At 38.0% G+C, this 23,666-nt stretch overlaps 1 protein-coding gene across 1 annotated transcript in view; it reads left to right on the top strand.

Annotated features, from left to right (window-relative positions):
• CCDC60 (coiled-coil domain containing 60) overlaps positions 1-22,134 on the top strand; it is a 65,667-nt gene extending 43,533 nt beyond the window's left edge. The window contains 10 exon segments of the mRNA XM_069795310.1: positions 4,000-4,122; positions 5,042-5,146; positions 6,833-6,923; positions 8,780-9,008; positions 13,762-13,852; positions 14,528-14,629; positions 15,054-15,176; positions 16,573-16,704; positions 19,324-19,513; positions 20,964-22,134. Coding sequence (XP_069651411.1) covers positions 4,000-4,122; positions 5,042-5,146; positions 6,833-6,923; positions 8,780-9,008; positions 13,762-13,852; positions 14,528-14,629; positions 15,054-15,176; positions 16,573-16,704; positions 19,324-19,513; positions 20,964-21,062 — 1,285 coding nt within the window. The 3' untranslated portion in view covers positions 21,063-22,134.
• Positions 22,135-23,666: the final 1,532 nt, after the last annotated feature.

Raw genomic sequence — 23,666 nt, 5'->3', positions numbered from 1 at the left:
AAATGCTTAAGGTGCTGCTTAAAAAGGAGGAAGTTTAGAAGGCAGAAGGTTAGTGAACTCAAGAGAGGTTTCATAGCCAACTCAGACCTGATTCTTGGAGGAGAAAAGGAGGAGGCCTGGTGAGTTTGTGCCGTGCTTTTGTTCCCACAATGGGACTGCAGCATTAAGAATAAAAAAGAATTGCATTCAGCAGAAGTGGCTTAGCTTGGAGAGTGGGTTTCTCCGCTAGTTCAGACCTGTCACTACCTTTTTCAGATTTTCTCTCCATTTGGTCATTAGATAGCATTCAAACCTTTGGCTCACGCTGGTCTTTTCAGTGCACCTCTAAAGCCTGTTATAACAATGTAGTTGTCTTCCATTTGTCAACCCTCACTAGGTGGTGAGGTGATTAAATACTTGCCCAGCAGGACAGAGTAGCTCTTCTAGAGGTTACACACCTTTGGAGCCTTATTGCATCAAAAGCTTATCCATCTCTAACAGTCTTTTCTCATCAGTTTGCTGTGGCTTTTGTCACTCCCAGGTACTAGCTTCTTCTCATTCACCTTTCTTCCATGAACTAACTCTCAACTTGGAAAACTCAGTCTCCAGAGTCATCTGAGATGCAATTACGCCCTAGTCATAAAGTGGGACAACAATATATAACCATTGTTAAAAAATAAGAAATAAAATCTTTCCTGTTGTATGAAACCCAGACCAAAAAGCAAACACGTAGCACAGACAGGCTGAGAGATTCTGAAGAGAAAAGTATCATATTTACTACAGTAGTATTTAATATCCAGCATTCTAAATGGTCACTAACTGAATAGCTAGGAAAGGTAGGAAAGGAATAGAGTATTACTGAGAGATAGTGTTATGGAAGGAGAAAAGGTATAGGGTATTAGTCAAAGTATTTTGGAATCTTAGCCTCTAATGTCTCCATCATCTAAACTTTCTTGTTACTTAAGTCACCTACAGCTCTATTATTTAAATGGCACTATGAAGCACTTTGATCCTAGGTTAATGAAGACCACATGAACATTTTAGGTAAACAAGATAATTTAATTTGGAAAAAAAAAAAAAAGAATACATAAGAACCTCCCTGAAAGCTTTTTGTAAACTCCATGTTTATTTTTCTTTTTGATATGTAACTGTTCTATCTACCCATAATTCAGCTAATCCACATTTATTGCAGACAAATAATTTATTACACATATGAAAAATACCATTGCCTTTATTATTGTGACCATTCAGATTACTGAAGTCATTTATTTCCTTCTGTAAGGAAAGGCTTCTTTCTTCAGCAAGGCTGACCTAAAAAGATTTAACATTCCTCTTTCCTTTATGAAGGTATACCTGCATAGGCAAAATTATTTGCATTTAGGTACAGCCTCTCTAGCAGTAAAAAAGCTTTTACTGGTGCAGAGTATACCAGGCTTGTGGGTGAATACTGACAAAGCCACTTTAATCCTACATCTGCACCAGGGTTTTTGCCAGTTGTAAAAATTTATTTAAAAAAATCTTACAACTAACCCAAAAATCTACACTAGCAAAAGTTCCTAGTGTAAACCCGATATCCTTTAATATTTTCAATTTGTTGCTTAAAACTAATATTAATTGAGAGTTTAACTTCATTTTAGGGGAAAGAACTCTAACATCTGCCAACATTTCTAAGAGAGAAATCATTAGATCAGATGTCAAAATTAGGGAGTCTTATGGAGAATTTTCTCAACTCCAGGATGTGTTGAGTGGGACAGGAGTACACAATGAAACGCATGTGAAACAAGAAATACGTGGCTTTGACAGGTGTGCCTTCACTCATTCAAACTGTCCCATGTGATTTACACACATTCGGGAACTCTGCCAGCATGTGTTAGTTCCAGTTGTTATACGTATGCTTTTCTGCCGTGGTAAACAGTTTAAATAGGGGCATGGGGCAAAAGCCTAAGTACAAAATACAGTTCATTATCTGTTGTAGAGACTTCACACCTAGCTTTCACAGTCCTGACTTCAAAAATTAGGAACTTCATGGAATAAGAAAAGCTCTGAAGCAGTGTTAGACTGCTGGGGCACAAAATGTCTTTTTAACAAATGATGTCTGGTTTCAGTCTTTCACAGTGGCTGAAACTATTGGCATGATTTTATATGCACAGATTCCAGTGATGGATGTAGGCTTTTCCCACCCCCCTTCCTCTCTTTTCCCTGTAAGACAAAAGCAAATATTAAGCCTCTACTGGGACTTTTTTACCACTGTTACATAAGTTGTAGAATTTAATTGTGTTATCAACTATTTAAAATCTATTAATACTTGAAACTTGATAACAGCTTCTTATCATAAGAGTAGACAAAGTAGAAGTAAATTTAGTTATCCCTCATTAGTAGGAATATGGACTCTGTCAAACACTTTAATGTGTATATAATCGTCCCACTGTCTATTCTAGCATTCTGTTGTTCATTAGGACTACAGAGAAGACAAAATTGGAAGTGTGATTTGAGGAAGCACAAGACAGACATGTGGTTTTGAACAACAAAGTCTGTGGAATTCTTGTGCCCAGTCATCTCTAATAAGTACAAATTTGCAGTTAAAATTTGTCTAAGATTATCTGAATTAAGAACACCACTTCTTGAGGTTTTGTGTAAGAAATTTCTTTTGGGACAGCAGGAACACCTGCCAGCTTGTGTCTTTGTTAGATACCTTCTTTGTTAGACATCTCCTTTGTTAGACAAAACAATACGTAAGTTTATTCATTTCTTAATTAGCTGAAGAAAATAGATATGTTGATCTATATTTAAATATAGTGCTGAGATGCCCATGCCAGTGTTGTATGTACCATTTACAGCTGCTGCTTTGATTTAGAAAATTTGTATCAATGGAATGCTTAGGGCACACACTCCTCAACCCTTGTTCCAAATATTTGCTGGTTTATAGTAGGCAATAGTAAGCTGACATCCCCAAACTGCTTCAGATCTAGAAAGGAAATTTTAATCCAGAATCATTCATTCATTCATCTAGGAAGTCTTTGCTAAAGAAATCTGCATAAAGCTTTAAGACTCACCCGCCACTCAGATCTCAGTTAACCTCTCAGCTATTTTGTTATGGTCAGTATCATTTCAGTTTTTTACTAATTTATGATCCAGCATACAATAGTTCATGTTATATTTTCTGTGTGGACCTTCTATCTTCTCTATACTATCAATACATGAAGGCTACAATATCTTACTGTGCTTCTTAAGCTTGAATCTCCATTGTTTAACACCAGGTGCAGGTAGTTATTTACATTTGGGAAAAACAGCTGTAAACATTTCCTTTTCTTGCTTGGTAGCATTTTATAAACACTTTGCACAGGTGTAAATGGCCAAACAGGCTTGTGGCAGCTAAGAAACAGTGCCCGCAGCCTATAAAGAGCTCAGTTTTCTGTTACATTGGTTTGGCCAGCACTCAAGGCTCTTTTTTCATTGGCGTGAATCTTTTCAACTTAATCTTTATTGTTTTCTGTGCACACAATATGTTAACCCAGGAAAAACTGAACAGAATTTGAGGCATGTCTTGAGACTTTGGCCTCATGTATATAATCCTACTGACTCCATTGGCATGATAGCAACAGAAAACAAGTGTAATGGAATGTAAGCGGTATCTCAGCATCTTTTCTCAAACAAACCAGTCACACTATTTTGTCTGCCCCAAAATTTGATTTCACAGAAATGCTTAATTGCTAATAATAAGTAGTAGTATAAATACATTAATGCAAATAATACCATATTTATAATTTATAAAGTACTGTAAACATATTAGAAATAAATAATAATTATATATCCTGGTAAACATAAATATCAGATTTGTAATACTAATAAATGCTAATAAATGCAGTAATTAAGAATGTAGAAATACATCTAAGTACTTTTTTTAAATGTAAGGAGGAGAAGAGAGTGTGTGGTGATGTCAACACAATAAACAGTTTTATTGGCTCTGTCTTCATTTCACATACTCCTTTTTTTAACTTCCATCTTTGTCCTTTCCCACAGTTGCTCTCTAACAGAAGGCAACCACCTGAGGAAGTCAGGGAAGAAGAAAAAAAAGATGACCTTACGGTCTTTCACTCCTGTTTATACCAGTGTCTTGTTTTCAAGCCCCCCTGGAGCAAAAAGGTACATTTGAAGGCAAATTTATGTCCTGCCCTCCTTGGTAGGACATAAGCAAAATTCACAGCAACACAGACCCATAACATGTATACCTAGAGCTGCTGTTCAACTGGTAAACACGTATCGTGAGAATTCAGTTTATGGTGAAATAGTCTGTCTTAACTAATAGCAACTGTTAAACTCTAAGTGATTGAATCCCAATGAGTTACTGAAAACCTTGTATGTGTGCATGTACACAAACACATCATTTTGCCTTGCTGATCTTGACTCGGCAAGTTCTAAGTTGTGTAAAATTTGCTTATGTGGTATAGCTTCCAAGATTAGGCTCATTTTAAGGAAAGGCTGTCAATATTAAAATTTTATTTGCCTAGTTAAAAAAAACTAGGCCTATAAAAGAGAGAGGGAGAAGATAGTACTTGTACCATGTATACTTCTATATATTTTATATTAGTCACTAATACACACTGTTGTGTTCCAATTTCATTAATCCAACTGCTCACCAAAAGTGTCTTTACGTATTTACATTTGCATGTGGAATAAGCTAAAATGCCAAAGAGAATCTTAGTTCAGAAAGAGATGGGTCCAACATTTTAAACTCACACACTGCTTTTTCTTAAATACAAAACTTAGAAGCTACTGTAGAATCCATACCGTAAAGGGATAAATGCCGGAATCCTCATAGGCATGAAAGCACTGAGCACATCACCAAGATAAGTCCGTTGAAAATTCCACACCCAAAAATATGCTTTAAGGATTCAGTTATGTATTAACATTACAAAAACCTTGAGAGGTGTCAAGAATTCACTGGGACAATGAAAAAAATCATCTGCTACAGAAATGCTTAGATGTATCTATTTCAGCTAACATGATGCCAGTTTGTTTCCCTGACTCTACAGTATAACACACTTGTTTCTCCTCTTTGCAGTGAACATCTTTTCCGACAACTGTGTGCCATACACTGGCTTTTGGAAGCTTTGACTCTTGAATCCAACAGTTCGATGCATTCCATATTAACTTGTTGGAATCCAATGTATGTGCATAATGCATGATAGTAAATGGAATGAGGAGTTTGCGAATGTTTGGGATCTTTTGTCCTTTATGTGGTGTTGTTTCTCTTCTTTCAAGTAATAACTATTTGAGTGAAATGTTATTAATTCTGTGCCATGCAACATAAACAAATTTTACATCAGCTTTGCCCCCATGCAGTCAGTAGGAAGTTGTAGAGTCAAATCAGTAGCACAGCATGATTCTCTATTATTGGAAGTTGCAAAACTAGGAGAAAATACTGAGATATCCCAGCCAAATTTAGTCGGGTTTTCGTTCCTTTTTCTCTTTTGGTTAACAATTATGCAAATTAAATACATGTAGTAATAGATGTATGTATATTCCCATAGCCTTCCCTTGGAGGGTTATCTCAGTGAACTCAACAGGAATTCCATATACATTATAATTACAGAACAAAGCCAGCTATTAAGTGATACTTAGTAGCTGGTTTTATTCTATCAATTATGTATGACAGTGATGGGTACTTGTAAAAGATGCATTGCTTTTGAAATTTTATACTGTTAAAAGTAAATATTAATTTAAGTTCCCAACATTTTTAGTCAATATAATCATGTTGGCATAACATGCATTTAAATTATTCATGAGTATTTAGTAAAACAGTAACAGTTTATGCTCTGATTCGCAGGGCAGAGCTCTTCAAAGCTGTTCTGTTTACTCTGTATATTCTCAGTCAAGACAAACTGTGTCTATGTGTAACAGAGGTGGCGGAGTAGCATTGTATAGAATTAGCCTGATAAATTGGAGGGGAGAATCAGTCCACCATGTGTTGTGGATGGGTTTTTCACCCCTTTACATGTGAGGACCAACCAATAGACTGGGAGAAAAGAAACAGTTTGTCAGCAAGTCTCACAGGTACAGGCTGACAGCAGAGTATAACTGCATAAAGCTCTGGATTCATTTCCAGGTTCTGAAGTAGTGCAATCTCCTGTTGTATACTTCTTCCTGCTCCCTGTTGCTGTCTCTAACCACCACTCCTCTCCCTCAATGTCATTTGAACTGATCTTCATACACACATACTTCATTACACAGTAACCATGAAAAATTAGGCTTACCTTTAGATCATATAGTCTCTGTCTGCACAAAAAGAGATTTTTTTTTTTAAATGTGGTTAAGCAAGTAAGCTTAGAACACTAATCCACTTTGTAAAACCTTTGATTAGATGAGGACTGAATGATAAATGAGACTACCTCAGCAGCAACCTGTTGTTATACCACAGCTGCAAAGACTGCAGCTTCCACATTTACCTCTGTGAACATTTAAACTTTTGGACGAGTATAGGTCTTCATTTAGCCAATAGCATGGAAAAATCAAACTTGTATGAACCTGCTGTCATTTCTATCCATGAAATCTTGCTATACTGGAGAAAATGCTTCAGTATTTGTACAGAGGAAGTTGAGAGCTTAATCTGGCCCAGTACATGCATGATAGTTTGTAGCATGGCTGTGCTTTATTTAGGTTCTTCTTCACTTGTGACTGTAACTTACTCATGGCTTATACACCTTGCATTGTCTTTCCATTTCTTATAATCAAAGATATACGTCATAGTAGTGGTCAGCCACTATTCACTCTCCATTTATTGCATTTCTTAAAAGAACTTATAATAAAAGCAAGACTCTCCAAATGGAAAACTAATTAAATTGTTTTCACTTAGGCACCCTGGTGGCTGTAAAAAAACAGTAAAAGAAATTGAAGAGGAAAAGTTAGCAACATACATGTGGGAGCTCTTTATTACAAACACAAAGGTAACTTCATTGTTAATTTCTTTCTTTGGGACCTAATCCAACTTTCCAAGCATTTGTTTTGTTGCTTAATTGAACTCCATGATATCACATTTTATGCTATGGATCTTGTGACTGCAAGAGCTGGTAAGACTGTCTCTAGGTTTTGAAGAATAACAATCTGATGCTGGGTAATAGGAAGAGCAATATGTAGCTGACTGAAACTGTGGCTTGGTCTTAGTGATAAGTACTGATGTGGAAAGAATTAAATATTCAGCTAAAACATAACTAGACTCTTGTTTGCATTTGCGCCCCTTTTTTATGACCCAGAATCATGTAGCGGTACCTATTCACACAAATAGGTCATTTTCAGTCAAATGGGGATTTCAGACTGGTATCCTGGAGGCCTTATTCTAGTAAGTTCTAGTCATGATTTGTTTGGTTGCCTCTTTACACAGAATTTAAAGCTAAATTTGGAAACAAATGCCAAATGTTGAGGCCTTTAAAGAAAGCAGGATTCACTTGCCACATTCAAAGCAAAGCCAAGGAAAAGAAAAAACAAGCAATTCAGATGAAAGCCTTTTAAAAGAAAAATAAAGTTAATACCCGAGAGGAAATTAAATACTATAAAACTATCTGTAACACTTGGTAACTGTTCTACTATCATTCTGAAACCAGAGAAAGACTTTTATTTTTGAAACTGCTGAAGTGACTGGAAGAAAATTAAGGGGGAATGAGTGATGTTTATAACTAGAACTCAATAAAGAACCAGGGGTTTCTCACTCCGTAGCACATCTTACATTGTGATCTTCAACAGTTTGCTTAAACTTTTAGTGCCTTGCTTTGCCCCCTAGAAGGCTAAATTTAAAACGTTTTGTAAAGTGCTTTTAGAACCCCAGGTGAGGCACTCTTAGAAATATGGGCTGTTGTTACATATGTAGGCTATTTGTTCTTGTTATTTGTCAACACCTGCAGCTTTTACCCATGCAACATAATAATTAAAATGATTCAACAGAAGATAATTATTTCTGTTGGGGAATAAGCATCAAAAGTTGTGAAACTTAAAAGACAAAGATTGTGGGTTTATACAAATATTCTTCCTGCTGTTAGCGAACAGAGAGGAAAAAGTCAGCAAGTCACATAAAAACCAGAGTTGTTTCTAAATAAGAGGCTTTCTGATTTTTTCCATACAGTCTTACCAGTTCTCTAAAGTCATGTCCAAATGAACATGAGCAGGAGAAACTAAAGTGCATGTCAGTCTTGATGTTTCTTTTACCATTTGCATTGCTGAGACTTTTAGGTTTTTTCCTCCCTGAATTAATGATAATTTCCTTTGTCATTTATGCTAATATTACTTGAAGATTGCTTTTCATATTTGATATGAAACTTCTAGTGAAAATATTGGGTTCCTTCACGGGCTCTTGCTTTATAATACATATTGTTCTGATTATCAAGCCTGTAGAATTCAGTCTGCTTTCAGACTTCAGTTTTACATTCCTGACACAGGAAATTCATTTGCTATGTTATTGGGCGTTGGGAGGAGACCTGAACAGTCATCAAATCACTGTGACCTATTCTTCCCTGTATGAGAAGGTTGCTCTATTACCAACCCTCTCTCAGCTGCAGTGTTAGTCGTTTACAAATTAGCTTAATCTGTTGGCATTAATGCTAGAGCAGAGGAGTATTGAAGAAAGATAACAAAATGAAGGCGATTGTACACAAAAAATCACTAGCTTGTTTGAAATCACTGGAGAAAAATCTGTGAGGTTACAGGCGGATCAGAAAGATCTAATATTAGAATTAGTAACAGGAATATGATTCTTTCTTGTCAAGTTGCTATAGAAAACCCTCCTTCCTATTTGTTTTTTCTCTATGTACAGAAATGCACCTGGAAAGCACAATACAGTCTACTTAGCAGGAAGATAAACAAGATGTCTACGCCAGGTATCTCTCAGCTTAGCAGTCAGTCATCTCCCCGTAGTCAAACCCCTCGTGGCAGCGAAACTTCCACTGTACTTTGCTCTGAAGACAATGTCAAGATTAATATAGCCTCATGTGATGTTATGAGTGAGTCAGCACAAGCTAAAGAACAACAACCTCTTTTCCCCTGTAAGTTACTTTTCTTGACTGCAATATCAAATGGATTTGCTTTCAGTGTTACTAGGGAGAACCTATGTCAAAGACACTGCTAGATGTACCAGTGTATTTCTCTTCAGGCATATGGAACTTCGTACAAGTCTCTCTGTGCCCTCCCCATTAGCAAATAGATTTAAAGACAATATAATCCCAAGTGAATATTAAGTAAGATTTTTAATTAATATTCAGTTACAGCAATTGTATAATCAGACTGTCATCCACATCTGTAAGGTCCAACAGGCGGTGAAAACAGTGAAACTGTTCTCTGCCATAACCAACTGATCTACTGAATATGTATCTGTCTAACTTAGGGGGTTCTGTTTAACTTGGGGGTTTCTTACCCTGTATTCCTCCTACTCATCCATCAGTGATTACTTGCGCTTGATAAATGTGACAGAATAGTTTATCTGTTAGCTCTGCAATGCATTTCAGTACAAAGCTAGGTAATTGTCTTTTCCCTTCCTTCTAAGTAAAGCTGGACCAGAAAACCACGTTAGCATTTAGTACCGCTAATTAGCTTTTAATTGATATTTATATTATCATTATTAGGCTGACATCATGCTTTGCTAGACTCTAAATTACCACTCAGTAAGGAGCTCTTAGAGTCATTTGGGATAGTTCTGTGAATGTTCAGTAGCTATCAAAAAGGCAAGAAGAACCCTAAGAATGAAGTGGAAGGCAAAGAAGAAAACATGTTGTGCAAAAATACATCTATGTGCTTCTTCAGTTCTGGTCCTTCCAATTCAGACAGGCTAGTATCAGAAGTAGTAAAGTTTGATGGAAAAAACATGGTGAGGTATGTTAGAGACACCGAATAACTTCCAGATGAGAACCAATTAAATAGACTAGGGCTCTTCAGTGCAGAAAATAAATGTCTGAATACAAGGTTATGACAGATCTCTGTAACATCACGAAGTGCATGGAAAGAAGTGATTAGAGTGGTTATTCACAAGTTCCCTTGACACCAGATTTATGGCACACCAAATTAAATTACCTGGCAGGTAATTTAAAGCAATGGGAAGTGTTTTCATGCATGATTAAACTTAGGAATTCATTGCTACAGTATATATCTGGAAGTATATTCAAGTCCAAAAACAATTTAACTGAATAGAAGAAAAAACAATTAATTGCTCTTAAATGTAAAGGAATGGACACATTCTCTGTGTCTGAAAGACCTTTAGATTCAGACTTCCAGAAGCTGGGTGGATATATCAGGAAGCTTGCACTAATACCATATACTACCTACGCAGCTGCTGCTGTCCATGTCACGGAGCACGGCTGAATGGCCCTTCTATGACATGAATGGGAGTAGTGGAGAATTCAAAGCTATGATTTCAAGCAATTTGTTTACAGATATAGGTGAACAATTGGTTTGTGGGTGAGATGAGATTTGAAAATAATCTTGAGAGCTGTAATAGCTGGGAGCCTCCATTTGCTGTAGGACATAAAGAAATATCTTGCAGTATATGTGATGTAGGGGAAGGATGTTCAGTGTACCCTTTGGAACAATGTCTATCACACGATTGCCTGCGATTTCAGGGGACTGGCCTGAGTTACCAGTCTGGTCCTCTCAAGGATTACGTTCCTAGCTCTAAAAAATATGGGAAGTTAATTTCTGCAGGTCAGCTCTGTAACAAAGGTTGGATGATAATGAATTCTGAAGCTGCTAGAATCATGTTTAATCCAGGATTCTGATTATAGGATGCTTCATGGACAAATCAGAAATGGATTACAAGTACAGCTGCTCTGTAGCCTTACACCCCAAATTCACAAAGCTTCATGTAACTCATACAGACATAATTTTGAGAGCACATACAACCCTAACCCACATGAAAGCATATAAATATATTTTAGAAGTGGGAAAGAGATTCTGTACTAGGCAGCTAATCAGTAGATACAGCTGAGTGTGACTCTTAAAGAAAGATTTCTTTTAAGAAAGAATTCATAACTTGATATAAAGCCTTTTGTCCAACTATAATTTAGATGCTGTTGTTTGGGGACTGCTGCTGTAGAATGTCTGCTTATACCAACTTGATTTTTCCATGCTGTTGGCTGAATGAGAACCTGTATTAGTCCAAAAGTTTAAATGTTACATCATGTTGACAAGGAAAATGTGGAAGCTGCAGTCCTTGCAGCTGTGGTATAACAACAGGTCACTGCTGAGGTAGTCTCATTTATCATTCAGTCGCCACCTAATCAGTCAAAGGTTTTACAAAGCAGATTAGTGTTCTAAGCTTGCTTCCTCCACCACACTTAAAAAAACCCAACCTTTCTTTGTGCAGACAGAGAGTATGTGATCTAAATGTACTAAATCTGAGCCTAATTTTTTCTGATTACTGTGTAATGAAGAATGTATGTATGCAGATCAGGTCAAATGACATACATTTTCTTCACACGGAGAAGTAAAATGTGAGACCTGTATCTAAGAGATTAAACACTAACTGGATTTTGTGCTCAAAGCTTTCTGGCCATCAGCTTAGCTTTGAATTCTCAGTCAAATACATACTTTTAAAAGAGGAGGTACTATACTTGTGCAAAGGATCTTCATTATAAAACTTATACCTGGATTTGGGGCTTTTCTTTGGGATTAATCAATGTCTTGTCAATTGATTTATCATGGTGAGATCCCTGCAAAGCAGGTAAATATTAGTACCCCATTTCACAGATGATTAACTAAGACATAGAAATCAAGGCCAGGTGAAATTACTACTTTCTTCTTTGCTGTTTTTCTCTTCTCTAATTAATGTCTGACTAGCTTATAGCTATGGAGGTTAGTATCTCAAAAATATTATGAATATGGACAGGCTTGAGTATTTGTTTTCCCAGCTTCTCCAAGATGGAGAATTAGAACAGGTTCTAATGCTACAAAATGGAAGGCAGAGAGGTATTGTGCCCTCTGTTTCTGTTGATCAACCAAAAAGAGGTATTGTGCCCTCTGTTTCTGTTGATCAACCAAAAAGAGGAGCTGTATCTTTGTGGTATTAGCCCTGGTTTGCTTCCTGTCATCTCCCTCCAAAATCTGCCAACAGGACTGCTTTCAGGACTGGCTTTGGACAACTCAACTGATCTTGGAGAAAACATCAAATGCAGCCATGGCTTAGTATAGCCCTCTTCCCCCAAGGCACCATTATCTGCACAGTAGATGGTTTCAGATATCCAGCTACTCAATCTGCCCAAATGGTAACCATAAATAGAAAGGCCTGGGTTCTTCTAAGAAGAGTTCTGACACTGCATGCCAAGAACAGATGAGATTTGTATGCAGCCTTAGCTCAGTTTGAGCAGAGGCTCCCTGCCTATATTGATGTCAGGTTCCCAGACCCTGTGGGAGTCAGCCTTTGTATTCAAACTGCTCCTCAGCTCTAGAGCTCTATAAGGTCCAGTGGCGTAGCCAGCATCTTACAGGCTTATACTTTGAGACTAGTATGTGTCACAGTGGAGCCATCATTAGAACCAGTCACTGCTAGAACTTAGGAGTTTCTTACTGGGACCTTGGCACTCTTGAAACTCACCTGGCCACAGCTAATAGAGGATCGTCATTATAAGCATGGTTCTTAAAATTTTAGCCCATTAGCTGGTGCCCAGCAACTTGTTCCATCTGTGTCTTACATTTATACATTCACAGTATAATATTCAAATCTGTACTTTTAACAAGTAGAAATAGTTTGTGCTGCTATTTAACACAGTCAGCATTCAGCAGTCACTTTCTATTATACTATATGTGGTGCTTAACAAAAATGTAGGAAAAGAACCTTTTGAATTTGGGGATTACAACTTCAAGGTGTTGAGTGCTCAGTAAAATGTCACTTATTACCATGTAGGACATATTGAGAGCCTCAGATGATGACTTAGAATTTGACAGCTAACACTGGGATTTTTAATAACAAGTGTGACAGTTGTTTTACTGCATGAGTGAGTGGAAAGAATAATGCAGAGAAGATGGCCATCTCAGTGTCTCTCCAGGGGTTTGGCATCAAAGCAGGAATGAAACAGCAGTGGGAAGGAAAACAAAGATGTCAATTTGAAGGAAAACAGTGAGTTAAATTGGCTTTCCAGGTATTCAAGGTAGAGGAGAATATAAGCATTCACATTACAGTGGAATGCAGAAAGCGTAAAGAGCGTTATTAGTGAGAGAGATCTGCTCAAAGATGGACAATCTGGAAATTATAGCCAATGAAGGGCTACTTGAGGACGTGTCTTAAGTTTTAGTGGATGCTGATAAGGAGACACAGAGAGGTAATTAGATACCTGTTGATGTTAAATGTATTAAATTCCATATGACATTTAAAAGAACAACGGCAAAATTCAGAATACTTGACAGTTATGCCAGTAGAATGCTAACAGCACAGTACGGAACTGAAAATAGACTTTCTGCATAGTTTGTTCAAGTCTACCTGTTTTTCTAATACACTATTTTTATAAGCATCAAATGTAAAAGATATTTAGTACCTTCTACTTGATGGGTTGGGGTTTTTTTTCATAGCTGAAAGAACAAAGCTTATGTGTTTCAAAAGTGGTTAATGAATTGCGTGCATTCGTATTTGGGTACCTATCTTGAAACCTCTTTAAAAAGCTGTGCTTTTTTGAAGAAACTTAAATTTTTAGAAATACTAAATAGCAGGTTTCTTTAGGATGTCTCATTCAGGCCAGCATATATGGCATCCTCTCTGCAAGGAACAGAGGAATGTACTATTGAGTTGGCATGTTTCTACAGAACTTTTTTTATCAGCCCTACAGAAAGTCATCCAAATAACACATGAAGAGGTGTCAAAAGATGTCCATAAACAAGAAGATATGGTTAAGAAGATAGGACTGCAGCGGTATGTTACCTGATGGGTTTCTGAATGACTAGGAGAAGCAACTCATCAGGACAGAGCTGATGCTTTTTTTTCTTTCCTGCTCTTTGGTGCTCTTTCGCGCCCTCTCTTGCTCTCTTCGCGCCCTCTCTTGCTCTCTTCGCACCCTCTCCTTCCCTCCTTCCCTTCCCCCGAACAACTGAATTCAGCATTCGGTGAATTCAGATGACATTTACATTTTTTGGCTGGGTGGCAGAATAGCCCATTTTACTGCTGTGCAAGCGGTGTGGTTTTTATGGAAAATACCCATGAATCTTGCCTTTGCAAACATAAGAGATCTTATGCTCCAGCAGCTTTGTAGAAAAGGCGATGGTCTATCCTATTCCAGTAGAATTGTTTCTGTTTCTACCATTGGGTTTTTCAGTAGTATCTCTATAACATTTCCACCTAAGCTTACATTAGATGTGTTCCATCATTACTCAGTTCTGTAGTGGTTTCCACAGCTATAAGATCAACATGACAAACCATTCTTACAACTAGACTTTGCGAGACATTTCTTCCCTTGAGTTGAGGTCAAGAGAAATAAATTTATACCAGTGAGTCTGTAATATTAAGAACGTTTTATCAGCACCTGTAGAATATTTCACATTCTGGAGAAGGCATACTGCACACTGTTTAAAACCTTGTTGTGTCTTACAGTTTGTTGCCGCCAGTGGCTCAGAAGAAATACAGAGTAAACGTGCCATTCACTAAGGACCAAGAGAGTATAATACCAAGGAAACAGAGGCCCAGAAGGCAGAGGTAAGGGTACAAATCTGATTTTGAAGCACGCTATATGCTGTATAAACTCAGCTCTATGTGTGAAAAGCATTTGGCATGTAAACGTCAGAGAACATTTTATTACATGAGACCAGAGCAGGCCAGTGAAACCTTGCAGCACGTTTAGTACATTTCAATGCAATGCAAAGGCACTTTCCTGGAAGGATGTGACTGAAAAACCAGTAAAAATACAAACTTAATATTATTTACAATTTTTTTTAATTAATCAAATTCTTTCATCAATTTGATGAATTGAAAAAAAAAACTGTAAATGCTATTAAATTTGGATTTTTACTGAGAATAAGGAAATCTCAAAATTTATGTGGGCTCACATCACTGTGTGTTCTGAGCAACATAGGTGCTTACCACAAGATGTTAATTCCAGTTTTCTGTGTTTTAATTGCAGCTGCCATATCAGCTCTTTCATTAAAAGCAAATCTAACTTGTGTGCCGATATGAGGCAAAAGTTCACAGCAGTACGTGAAGAAGCAGCTTGTGGTTTACATAATACCCTAGTGAGCCTTGAGAGGTAGGAAGAGACTGTTTTCTGTATATTCTTAAAACACTACACACCTTGCTTCTGACCAGATTTAGGACTTGTTTTCAGGCCTTTTAAAGATGCATTTATATTGATTGGCATTAAAATAAGAATATAGGGGTTATCATAGAAAGTTTTATGACTGTACAAAAAATATTTTACAGGTTAAATATTTAGAGCAGTGTTTTGGGATATTTCTGAATGACTTTTCTGGAAATAGTTTTGCTAAAAACATTGGATATACTTACTTTGGACATCATAGTCCTTTTCACCACAGACAGAATAATAAATTCAGTCCACATACAATCTATATGGATGTCTTGTGTTTTCAGTTCAGAGATCACTGTATTGTTCTTCAACTTTATTTTGATTCTTCTCATAGTAACAGTTGCAATGTCCTCTCTCAAGGCCTTTTCCCAGATCAGTGACATTTCTACCTTGTTGACCAGCTGAAGCCTGTCATCCTTTTCCTTTCACCTAGAAACATTCATCTGTGATGTTTGTGCAAATTCTTTTGTCTCACTAAGCATCAGACCCAAGATCCTTCTCAATATTGCTGTTCTGAAGGGTGTTACAGACACAGTTTTTTTTCCCCCTCTCACTTCCTTCTTCTTTCCATTCTTCTATTCCATTTTGTACTTAGATTTTTTTTTTTTTTTTTTTTGTCCTCAGAGCTTTCTTTATCTGGAGCAGGGTTCTTGTTTTCTTCCCTGAACAGCTGCTGTGACTGCATAAGGAGCTAATCATTCCAGCATCCTGCAGTATGGAAGGACTAGTCAGATGGAAACTTACTACTTGCAGCTATCTTACCATTCTCCATACAGCCACTCAAGCATATTCTGTTTGATCAGCATTTGGAGATGAAACCTCAGTTTGGCAGGATATAGTATAAGTAATTTACTGGAAAGTAAAGCAGATGTTAATTTTTGCTATAACACAGTAGTACTTTTTGTAGGAATGCATACATGAGCCCAATCTCTGTGTCAAAATTCTAGCTCAGGTCACTCTATTCCACATCTCTTCTGTTGTATTTTAAATAATATTTTATCCTAAATCACTATACAGAATTCTGTTTGTTTTTAAGCAGTGGATACCTGATAGAAAGTGGTGGTTGAATTTCAGTTTAAATGTTTTGATTCTGAAATTTGTTTCTTACCTACAGCCTAGACTTGATATAAAACGTAAACACTTTTTAATATGTTTGTAGAAATATGAATGTATACAGAAAACTGCAAAAGCAAAAATTGTTATTAGTGTCCACAGATTGAACATACAATGTGTTCTTCACATTGATTGTTTTCTGCCTTCCTTAGTATCCTCCCAGTTAACTATGCAGAAGTATGGTAATGTTTAAAACACAGCTGTAACTTTTAAGGTTTTTTTGTAGGAGGCAGGAAGAGCGATGTTGTCAAAAATACCAGGCTTTGAAACAATTGAAGTATTTCAGAAGAGACATGGAAAGAATAAGACAGCTGGGCATGAGAGCTGAAAGAGAACATGATGAAGGTGGACCAAACTGGTAAGGGGGCACAGAAACCCTCATTTCAGATGAGATGGTCAGGGTCCCAGAGTTCTGTCTTTAGTACAAAAAGCTTTTTTTCTATTCTTTTTTACCTTCTCAAAGCAAAGTATCACTAGAAACCATTGAATCAGTTGCTGGAAATGCAGGCTTTTCAAACTGGTAGCAACAAAAATACAGATATGATCTCTAGGAGCAGATCTCAGCCTGCTCAGTAAATAGGTTAATTGGAAATGGTAAGAAAGGGGATAACGAAGAGTTCCTTTCCAGTGATATTCAGCAAAAAGCACTCAGTCCTTGCATTCTCACACCCTCCCCAGCGTGCAGCTTTATAGGAGACTTCTTCTACCAGGAAGTATGTAAAACACACTGTACCCTGAAGATGAGAGAAGTTATATAAATGTGCATCGGTTAGTCACAACTTCTTACTGAACTGAATATTCACAGTACTAAAACTGATGGCAAAGGAGACTTTGACTCTAGCTGTTCATCCATGTTAAAAAGAAAAATATTTCGCTGCCAATGTTTGAACTGCATATGGCTAATACTGCAACACTTAAAATGGCAAGTAGAGTAATCACCTAAATGCTTCCCAGCAGAGCAATTCTGCAAATTACTAGTGGTTTATGTTTGAAAAGATATTAGCTGTATCCAGTGATCAGCTTCCAGATACACACTAGAAATAGCCTACCAGAATACCTCAGCAACCTCACAGCATGTTCCCTACTGCCCTGTCCATGAGAACTCCTTGGACATGGGATTACAGACTATGCATGCTGCATGGAATGGGGTTTTTTTTTCAGCCTGCCCTCTTTTGCTCTCCTTGCTAGTAAGCCTTCTGTCCTTCATAATTTGAGATAATGAAAAGTCCATTTCTAATCTTGAGGTCCAAAATGCAGGTGGCCCAGGACATATCAGGAGCACATCAGTCATGCATTAATGAATAAACCTAGTCTTGACCTATCTAGCAGAACTCTGGTTTTAATTGTCAAACATATATGTTCCAGCTGTCCCCCAAATTTAATATCAGGCATGTAAATAAGCCCTGAAACTGGAGTGGATGTGGGTTTGCTTTTATACTTATTGTTCCTCTAGAAAAAGCCTTAATTTGGGCAAAGCTCCCCGAGTATAAAGGAGACTATACCAATATAGCTTTTTACTTTTCCTCCTATGCAAGAATAGTACTACAAGTCTGCTGTTCATTCATATGAATATCGTGCTTCCATAGTGAGGAGGCTATCTTGCTTTGACTGTGCCAGCGTAGTTAGTCGAGTACTGCTTTCTATGCCAGGCCTGTTCTGCAAAGTGCTATCCATGAGGGGTATGAAGAGTGAGATCTCTGACAAGGCTGGTCAACCCCCTTGTGGAGACACGAGTCATGGCAGAGAAATTGCTTTCACCGTGCCACTTCTTTAATTTACAATAGTGCTGTTTTCTCCCATACTCTTGCAAACGCTGCCTTGCCAAAAAAGCGGAATCACAGTAGGAACGCTTTCCTAGTATATGCTGTCAGCGTAGTTGTCTTATCTCTCTCGAGGTGTGAAAAAAAAAAAAAAAATAAAATATGAACAGTGCAATGTAAGAGTACGCTAAACATAGTTTCCTTTCTCAAATAAAATAACTTAATGCATGGATGGGTTATAAAAGGCTTGTGTGTGACGTGATTACGGTAACCTGGGTAATCTAGCCAGTGCTAATAAGGAGTTGGCTATATAGCCATACCCATACCAGCAGTGTACTACTGAGTGTAGAACTGGCCCTAGTGAAGGCAAGAACCTACATGTTTCCTTTTTCACTGGTTTAAGGAGGAAATTCCTCAACCCTCTCCTGCTGTCCCAGTAACATGTGTCCTAAACCAGAGGGAGGCAGCACTTCCTGCTGATGTGTTGCCAAATCCTCAGCCCTTTGCAATGAAAGCCACAGCACACCCCAGTCATGCACAGTCTAGAAAGGTTTGGAACATCAGTCTCCAGGACTGTCACAGCAGCACTGCAGAATTTATACAGAACATTAAAAAAAAAAGGCAGGCTTTTCACAAGAGTTTTATTTTTATTGTAATGTGTAATTCTCCTTCTGTATCTCTATATTCAGAGTGAGATGGTAAAGACTGCATGTTACAGTGCACTTACATCAGTGAGATTTATGTCAGCACATAGAGAGAGAAAAATGATGATAGCCCAGGGAAAAGGGATAGTAAAGAGAATCAGAAAGTGTTTCAGATCAGGCACTGACTGCACCGGAAAATCTGTAGAGGCTAAACAAAATAAATACAGAAAAGATGAAGAGGACAAATATGTAGTAAAATGGAAATATTTGTTAGGATTTTATTATTTCCTCTCATACCCAAGTCTGTCATCCAAAATTTAAATGAACAATGAAGAAGCATCTATTTCAATGCTCTGCAAAGGGAATTGGTGCACAAGTCCAATAAAGTAAAGCTCTTTCACATTATTCACTCGGAATTACACCGGGTATTGCAGTCCCCAAAGAACCATTTTTCCATGGAAGTTACGGAGGTGGTGAAGTGGGAGAAATGCCAGGCAGACCCAGAGTTATTAATCAGATATGCATTTGTTCCCATGGCTTCTCTTTTATTGCTGTTCTTCTTTCTGCTAAAAGGTTTCCTGTATTGCTTGCCAGACTCCCAGAGTCTGTGAAGAGTGACCATTATGTACAGAAAATCTTAAAGAAACTAGAAAAATATGGCAAGACTCCTGACCTGAAAATTCATCCAGACACCTTTCTTAAGGCTCTGGCTGATCTGCAGGTGTGGGAGCTGTGTTCTCCAGAAATTGCTGCAGCTGTGGAGGTGAGATGAGTCCAGTTCTTGATTCTCTGTGTGATGAGGGCGGGGAGAGCAGGCACCTATGGGTGAAATTCATGCAACGGAAAGTTACCAGATGAAATCATTTAGGATCTCACTAAATGAAGATGCTACTATTCACCTTTCACAAGGCACTTTGAACGCCTCAGAAGAAAGATATTATGACAAGCATTGGATTATTAATCAGTATCATTTTATTATTATGTCATTGTTGATTTATTTACCATCACAGTGATAGTGACATCTGTCATAAATTGTTAGGACACTTGAAGAGAAACATTAATTTGTGCCCTGAAAAGACCCGTCATTCCCAGTAGTTACATCCATGAGCTATTCAAGTAATGTTACATCACTGATCCAGGAACTCTGCAGATATCTTTGTTTTGCTTTAGCAACATTAACACCTGCTTCTCAAGTTCTTAAGTTGGGCTCAACTCTTGTAGTTCTAGAAGCAATTGGCAGAAGAGGAAGGACACAAGAAAGGGAAGAGAATACATTTAGAATCTATACCACTATGTAGTCTAACCAGGTAACTAACTTAGAAAAAATGGCAATGGTGCCACCTTGTGGTTTTTATTCTCATGACAGTTATTTGCCCTAATCTGCAAGACCTACAGAAATCTCTGAGAGGCAGCAGGTTACTGTGCATCTTACACATACTGAGTGTTACCATGCCTTACAAAGGTAGAGGTTTAGCACCCAACGTGTCAAGGTCAGACAACCTGTACTTTCTTGATGTCTTATAAAAATAGCCATTTTGTCTTGTGCACTAATTTGCATAGTCATAACCAGAGGGGCAGCCTTGTCTTAATGTTCAATATATGTCTCTGTTGCTTGCTGGGTTTAGATGTATTTCTTTGCTGTTTCCATTCTGCTCCCTTTGCATTTTGTTCCCTCATATTTGTGCAGTAGTAATGGAGAAAAACATGTGAGCACAGCTGAATCTCCTATCTATTTATTTATACATCTTTCAAAAAATAGCCACAGAGGAAGAAGGACCTTGGTGCTCCTTCTGATGAATAGATAAAGGAAACTGTCACATTTTAGGAGGAAGAAGTGCATCATTGAATATGACCTGGCTGATACTGACAGAGATTCCAGATGAAGTTCTTATTTAACTTCAAGTTGCTTTAATGTATGTACTGCAATGGTAGGTAGAAGACAGCTGCAAGTTTAAAACACAAAGACTTGACTTAGAAGGATTCAGGATATAAATTGCAATAAAGATTGTCAAGTTTTCCTTTTAATTCATTTTAGAGCATATTCAGCTGCTCTGAAAGTTGCATTAAAAATGTTCTGGTGATAAAAAGCACTGTACTAACTGTTTGCAAAAGCTATTACATTTGTTCTGTTGTCACAATGGTCAAATTTTCCCACGTTATCTCTCTCTTACACATAAATCAAAAGCTCAGGAAAGAACCTTTTTCTGTTTCAGTTTGTACGTGAAAGTATTGTGCAGATGCCAGAAGACGATTTCAGTGAGTGGTTTCAGACAAGAGTAGCCCTCTTCAGTGCACAGTCCTCCACCTTTTAATCGAACAGCCAGATGAGATGGTTTTCCAGCTACAACTGTGTTCAAGAAGAAAACTACTGCCTGTTGAGATCTGCCTCAAGGAAGACTAGGGAAGGGGAGCTGACTTCAGGAAGTCCCACTGACCACTCTTGCACAAATGAAATGTGTCCCTCTACAGTGCTCTGCTGGCTGTAGTCAGCCACAGAAAATAAAAGCTAAATACTGTTGCTCCTTCCTGTATGATGTCTTGGAGAGACCATCAAGTTTCAATCTCATCTAACCATGTAGAATGAAGACTGAGTTTCTGATGACAGGTCGGGTCATTTCTTCAGACATTCCTCTAACAATACCTATAGTATAACAAGCCATCTGCTCAGTATGGATATACTGATTTCCATATCTAAATGACATTGTCTCTCTTTGCTCTTCATTTTAGCTCTCCTTTATAAAAAATACCCCAAGCACAGGGTAGTTGTAAGCTTTAAGGCAATTTTTTTTTTTGCATTAATTCTTTTTGTAATTCAGATGCTTTATTTTTGCATTGAGTTTATTCTGTATTATTTTGTGATTATAGATTAATTCTTGCCTTATTAAAATCAATATTGAAAACCCAAGCATCCTTAGATGCATTTCCCAGGTTTTCACCTGAAGATATGTTTTCCCCTGATTACCTTAGCATATGTTTGCCATTACTCTGCTGGGTAAGACAGTAGAATGACACCGCTGAACTCGCAGACAGTGATAAATACATGACCTTTGTGAAGCTGTCTGGGCTTGACTGTGTATTTCATGGTGGGTCATAATTGCTGGGTGATGAAATCAGTGACCCAGCGACCTTCTAAGCTGATGATCTTAATGAGCTGCTTACCTGCCTGTCAAAACTTCCAGAAGACCCATTGGGGAGAAATGCTGTTGATCCTTCAGCCGCAATAAGGGGAAACAATGCCAGCTTAGGGTGTAGGTGAGTACAGTGACCCCTGAGGTGTAATATGTTGTTGATTAATGGCCTTATTTTGTCTCCTCCTCATTATCAGAAGACAAATGTTTTTCAAGGAAAAGAGCCAAGAACACAGATTTCTATGACTTGCAGCCATCAGAGAAAAGTAAGCTCTTAAAGTTCTGTTGTGCTCCCACTTTCTTCATTCTGTATATGGCAGTGATAAGCTAGCATTTGTACAGGTAGTGAAGCCATATTTTCCCCTGTCCATGCTTTTCTTTCCCTCCATCTCAAAATCCAGTGGCAAACTTCCCTCAAAAACTCTGTAGGACTGATCTACTGCCCAGTGAAATTGGTGGCAGTGCTTCCGCCAGGTGAACAGGATGAGGTCCAATTCTGACCTGTGACACCTCAACTCCACTGGTCACTGTATTCTTCCATTTCTTTTAACTTCCTTGCAGCCCTCCATGAGTTTTGAGAAACCCCAATTCTGCAGTTCTTTTGGCATCATTTCACCATGATCTGAGTCAAGTTTCATTGTCAGTGTGGTTGTGTTAACCCTGTGGCAAACAAAAAGAAATTTAATTTAGCAGCTTGGGAGCTCCTGGTTGAACTGTGGTTACACAAGATGAAACCTTCATCTTGGTCCTTCCTCGGAACTGCAGATACAAGGTGGTGAGTTTTCCTTACATATAAGAAATGGAAACAAAGAGGCTTGTCCTCAGCTGGAGTACATGAGCCATGCTGCTGAATCAAAACTTTACACCAGCTGAGCATGTGACCTAATGTGTCTGCCTGCATGTAAGATGAGATGATTGTGCTAAATGTAATTAGCTAATGTCTGAGCAGCTCTTTGAGCTCCCAAAGCAGGATGCCAATGCTGAATGTTAGGAGTCTCTAATGTTTTTGTGGGATTATGAAATATCTTATGTATGTTTTCATTTGACAGTGGCTCTTTTCTCTCCTATTGGCACCAGGTAACAAAAGGGACTCCCCCTCAAAAAAAGAAAATAGACTGTCTTTTCTCCTCCTCCAGCACCAGCCTAATGAAAAATTTTCTGCCTCTCTTACTCTGAGGTGGAGAACAGCTCCTCTGGAGCAAAAGACCAGCTTCCCTTTTCCTGCTTCCTGACAAACTTACAGTTTCCTCAGGCAAGAGCCTCAACTCTGCTCAAGTCTTTGTCTGCCAGTTTGAAGGACTGAAACAATACAAAGAGGTTAGAGGTCCATACCCAGATAAAAGAAGACTTGGGCTTTTTAAACTTTGGGGGTTTTTTCCTGCAGATATCTTGGATTCTCCCAAATACTTCCGTGAACAATCTCACAGTCTTCGACTCACAGCTTCAATAAACCCTTGTGAGGTAGGTTCAAAGTAACCTATTTAATACATTGGAGATGGATGCACCAAGAGACCAAGAAATTTGCTAAAGGTCAACAGAGCATGTGGTAGAGCTGCTTCAATTAGTATTCTGTCCGCTCATCCTTCCTCCCTTTCTGTTCTGGTCCTTTACAATTTCAGCTAATGGGCCAGCCATTCACAAATTCTGGTAGCCAAAACAAATCATGCAAGCTTGCTTCATGCACTGGAGGGATGTTTCGGGGTTTCAGACACTGAATCTTGATCCTGTTTGCTGATGTGTTCCTAGTATCGTCTAAACCCCACCCTCCTCAGATTACACCTCTGTGAA

Source organism: Haliaeetus albicilla, chromosome 10 (assembly GCF_947461875.1).
Source record: "Haliaeetus albicilla chromosome 10, bHalAlb1.1, whole genome shotgun sequence".
NCBI lineage: Eukaryota > Metazoa > Chordata > Aves > Accipitriformes > Accipitridae > Haliaeetus > Haliaeetus albicilla.
This window is presented reverse-complemented; position numbering and strand designations above follow the sequence as displayed.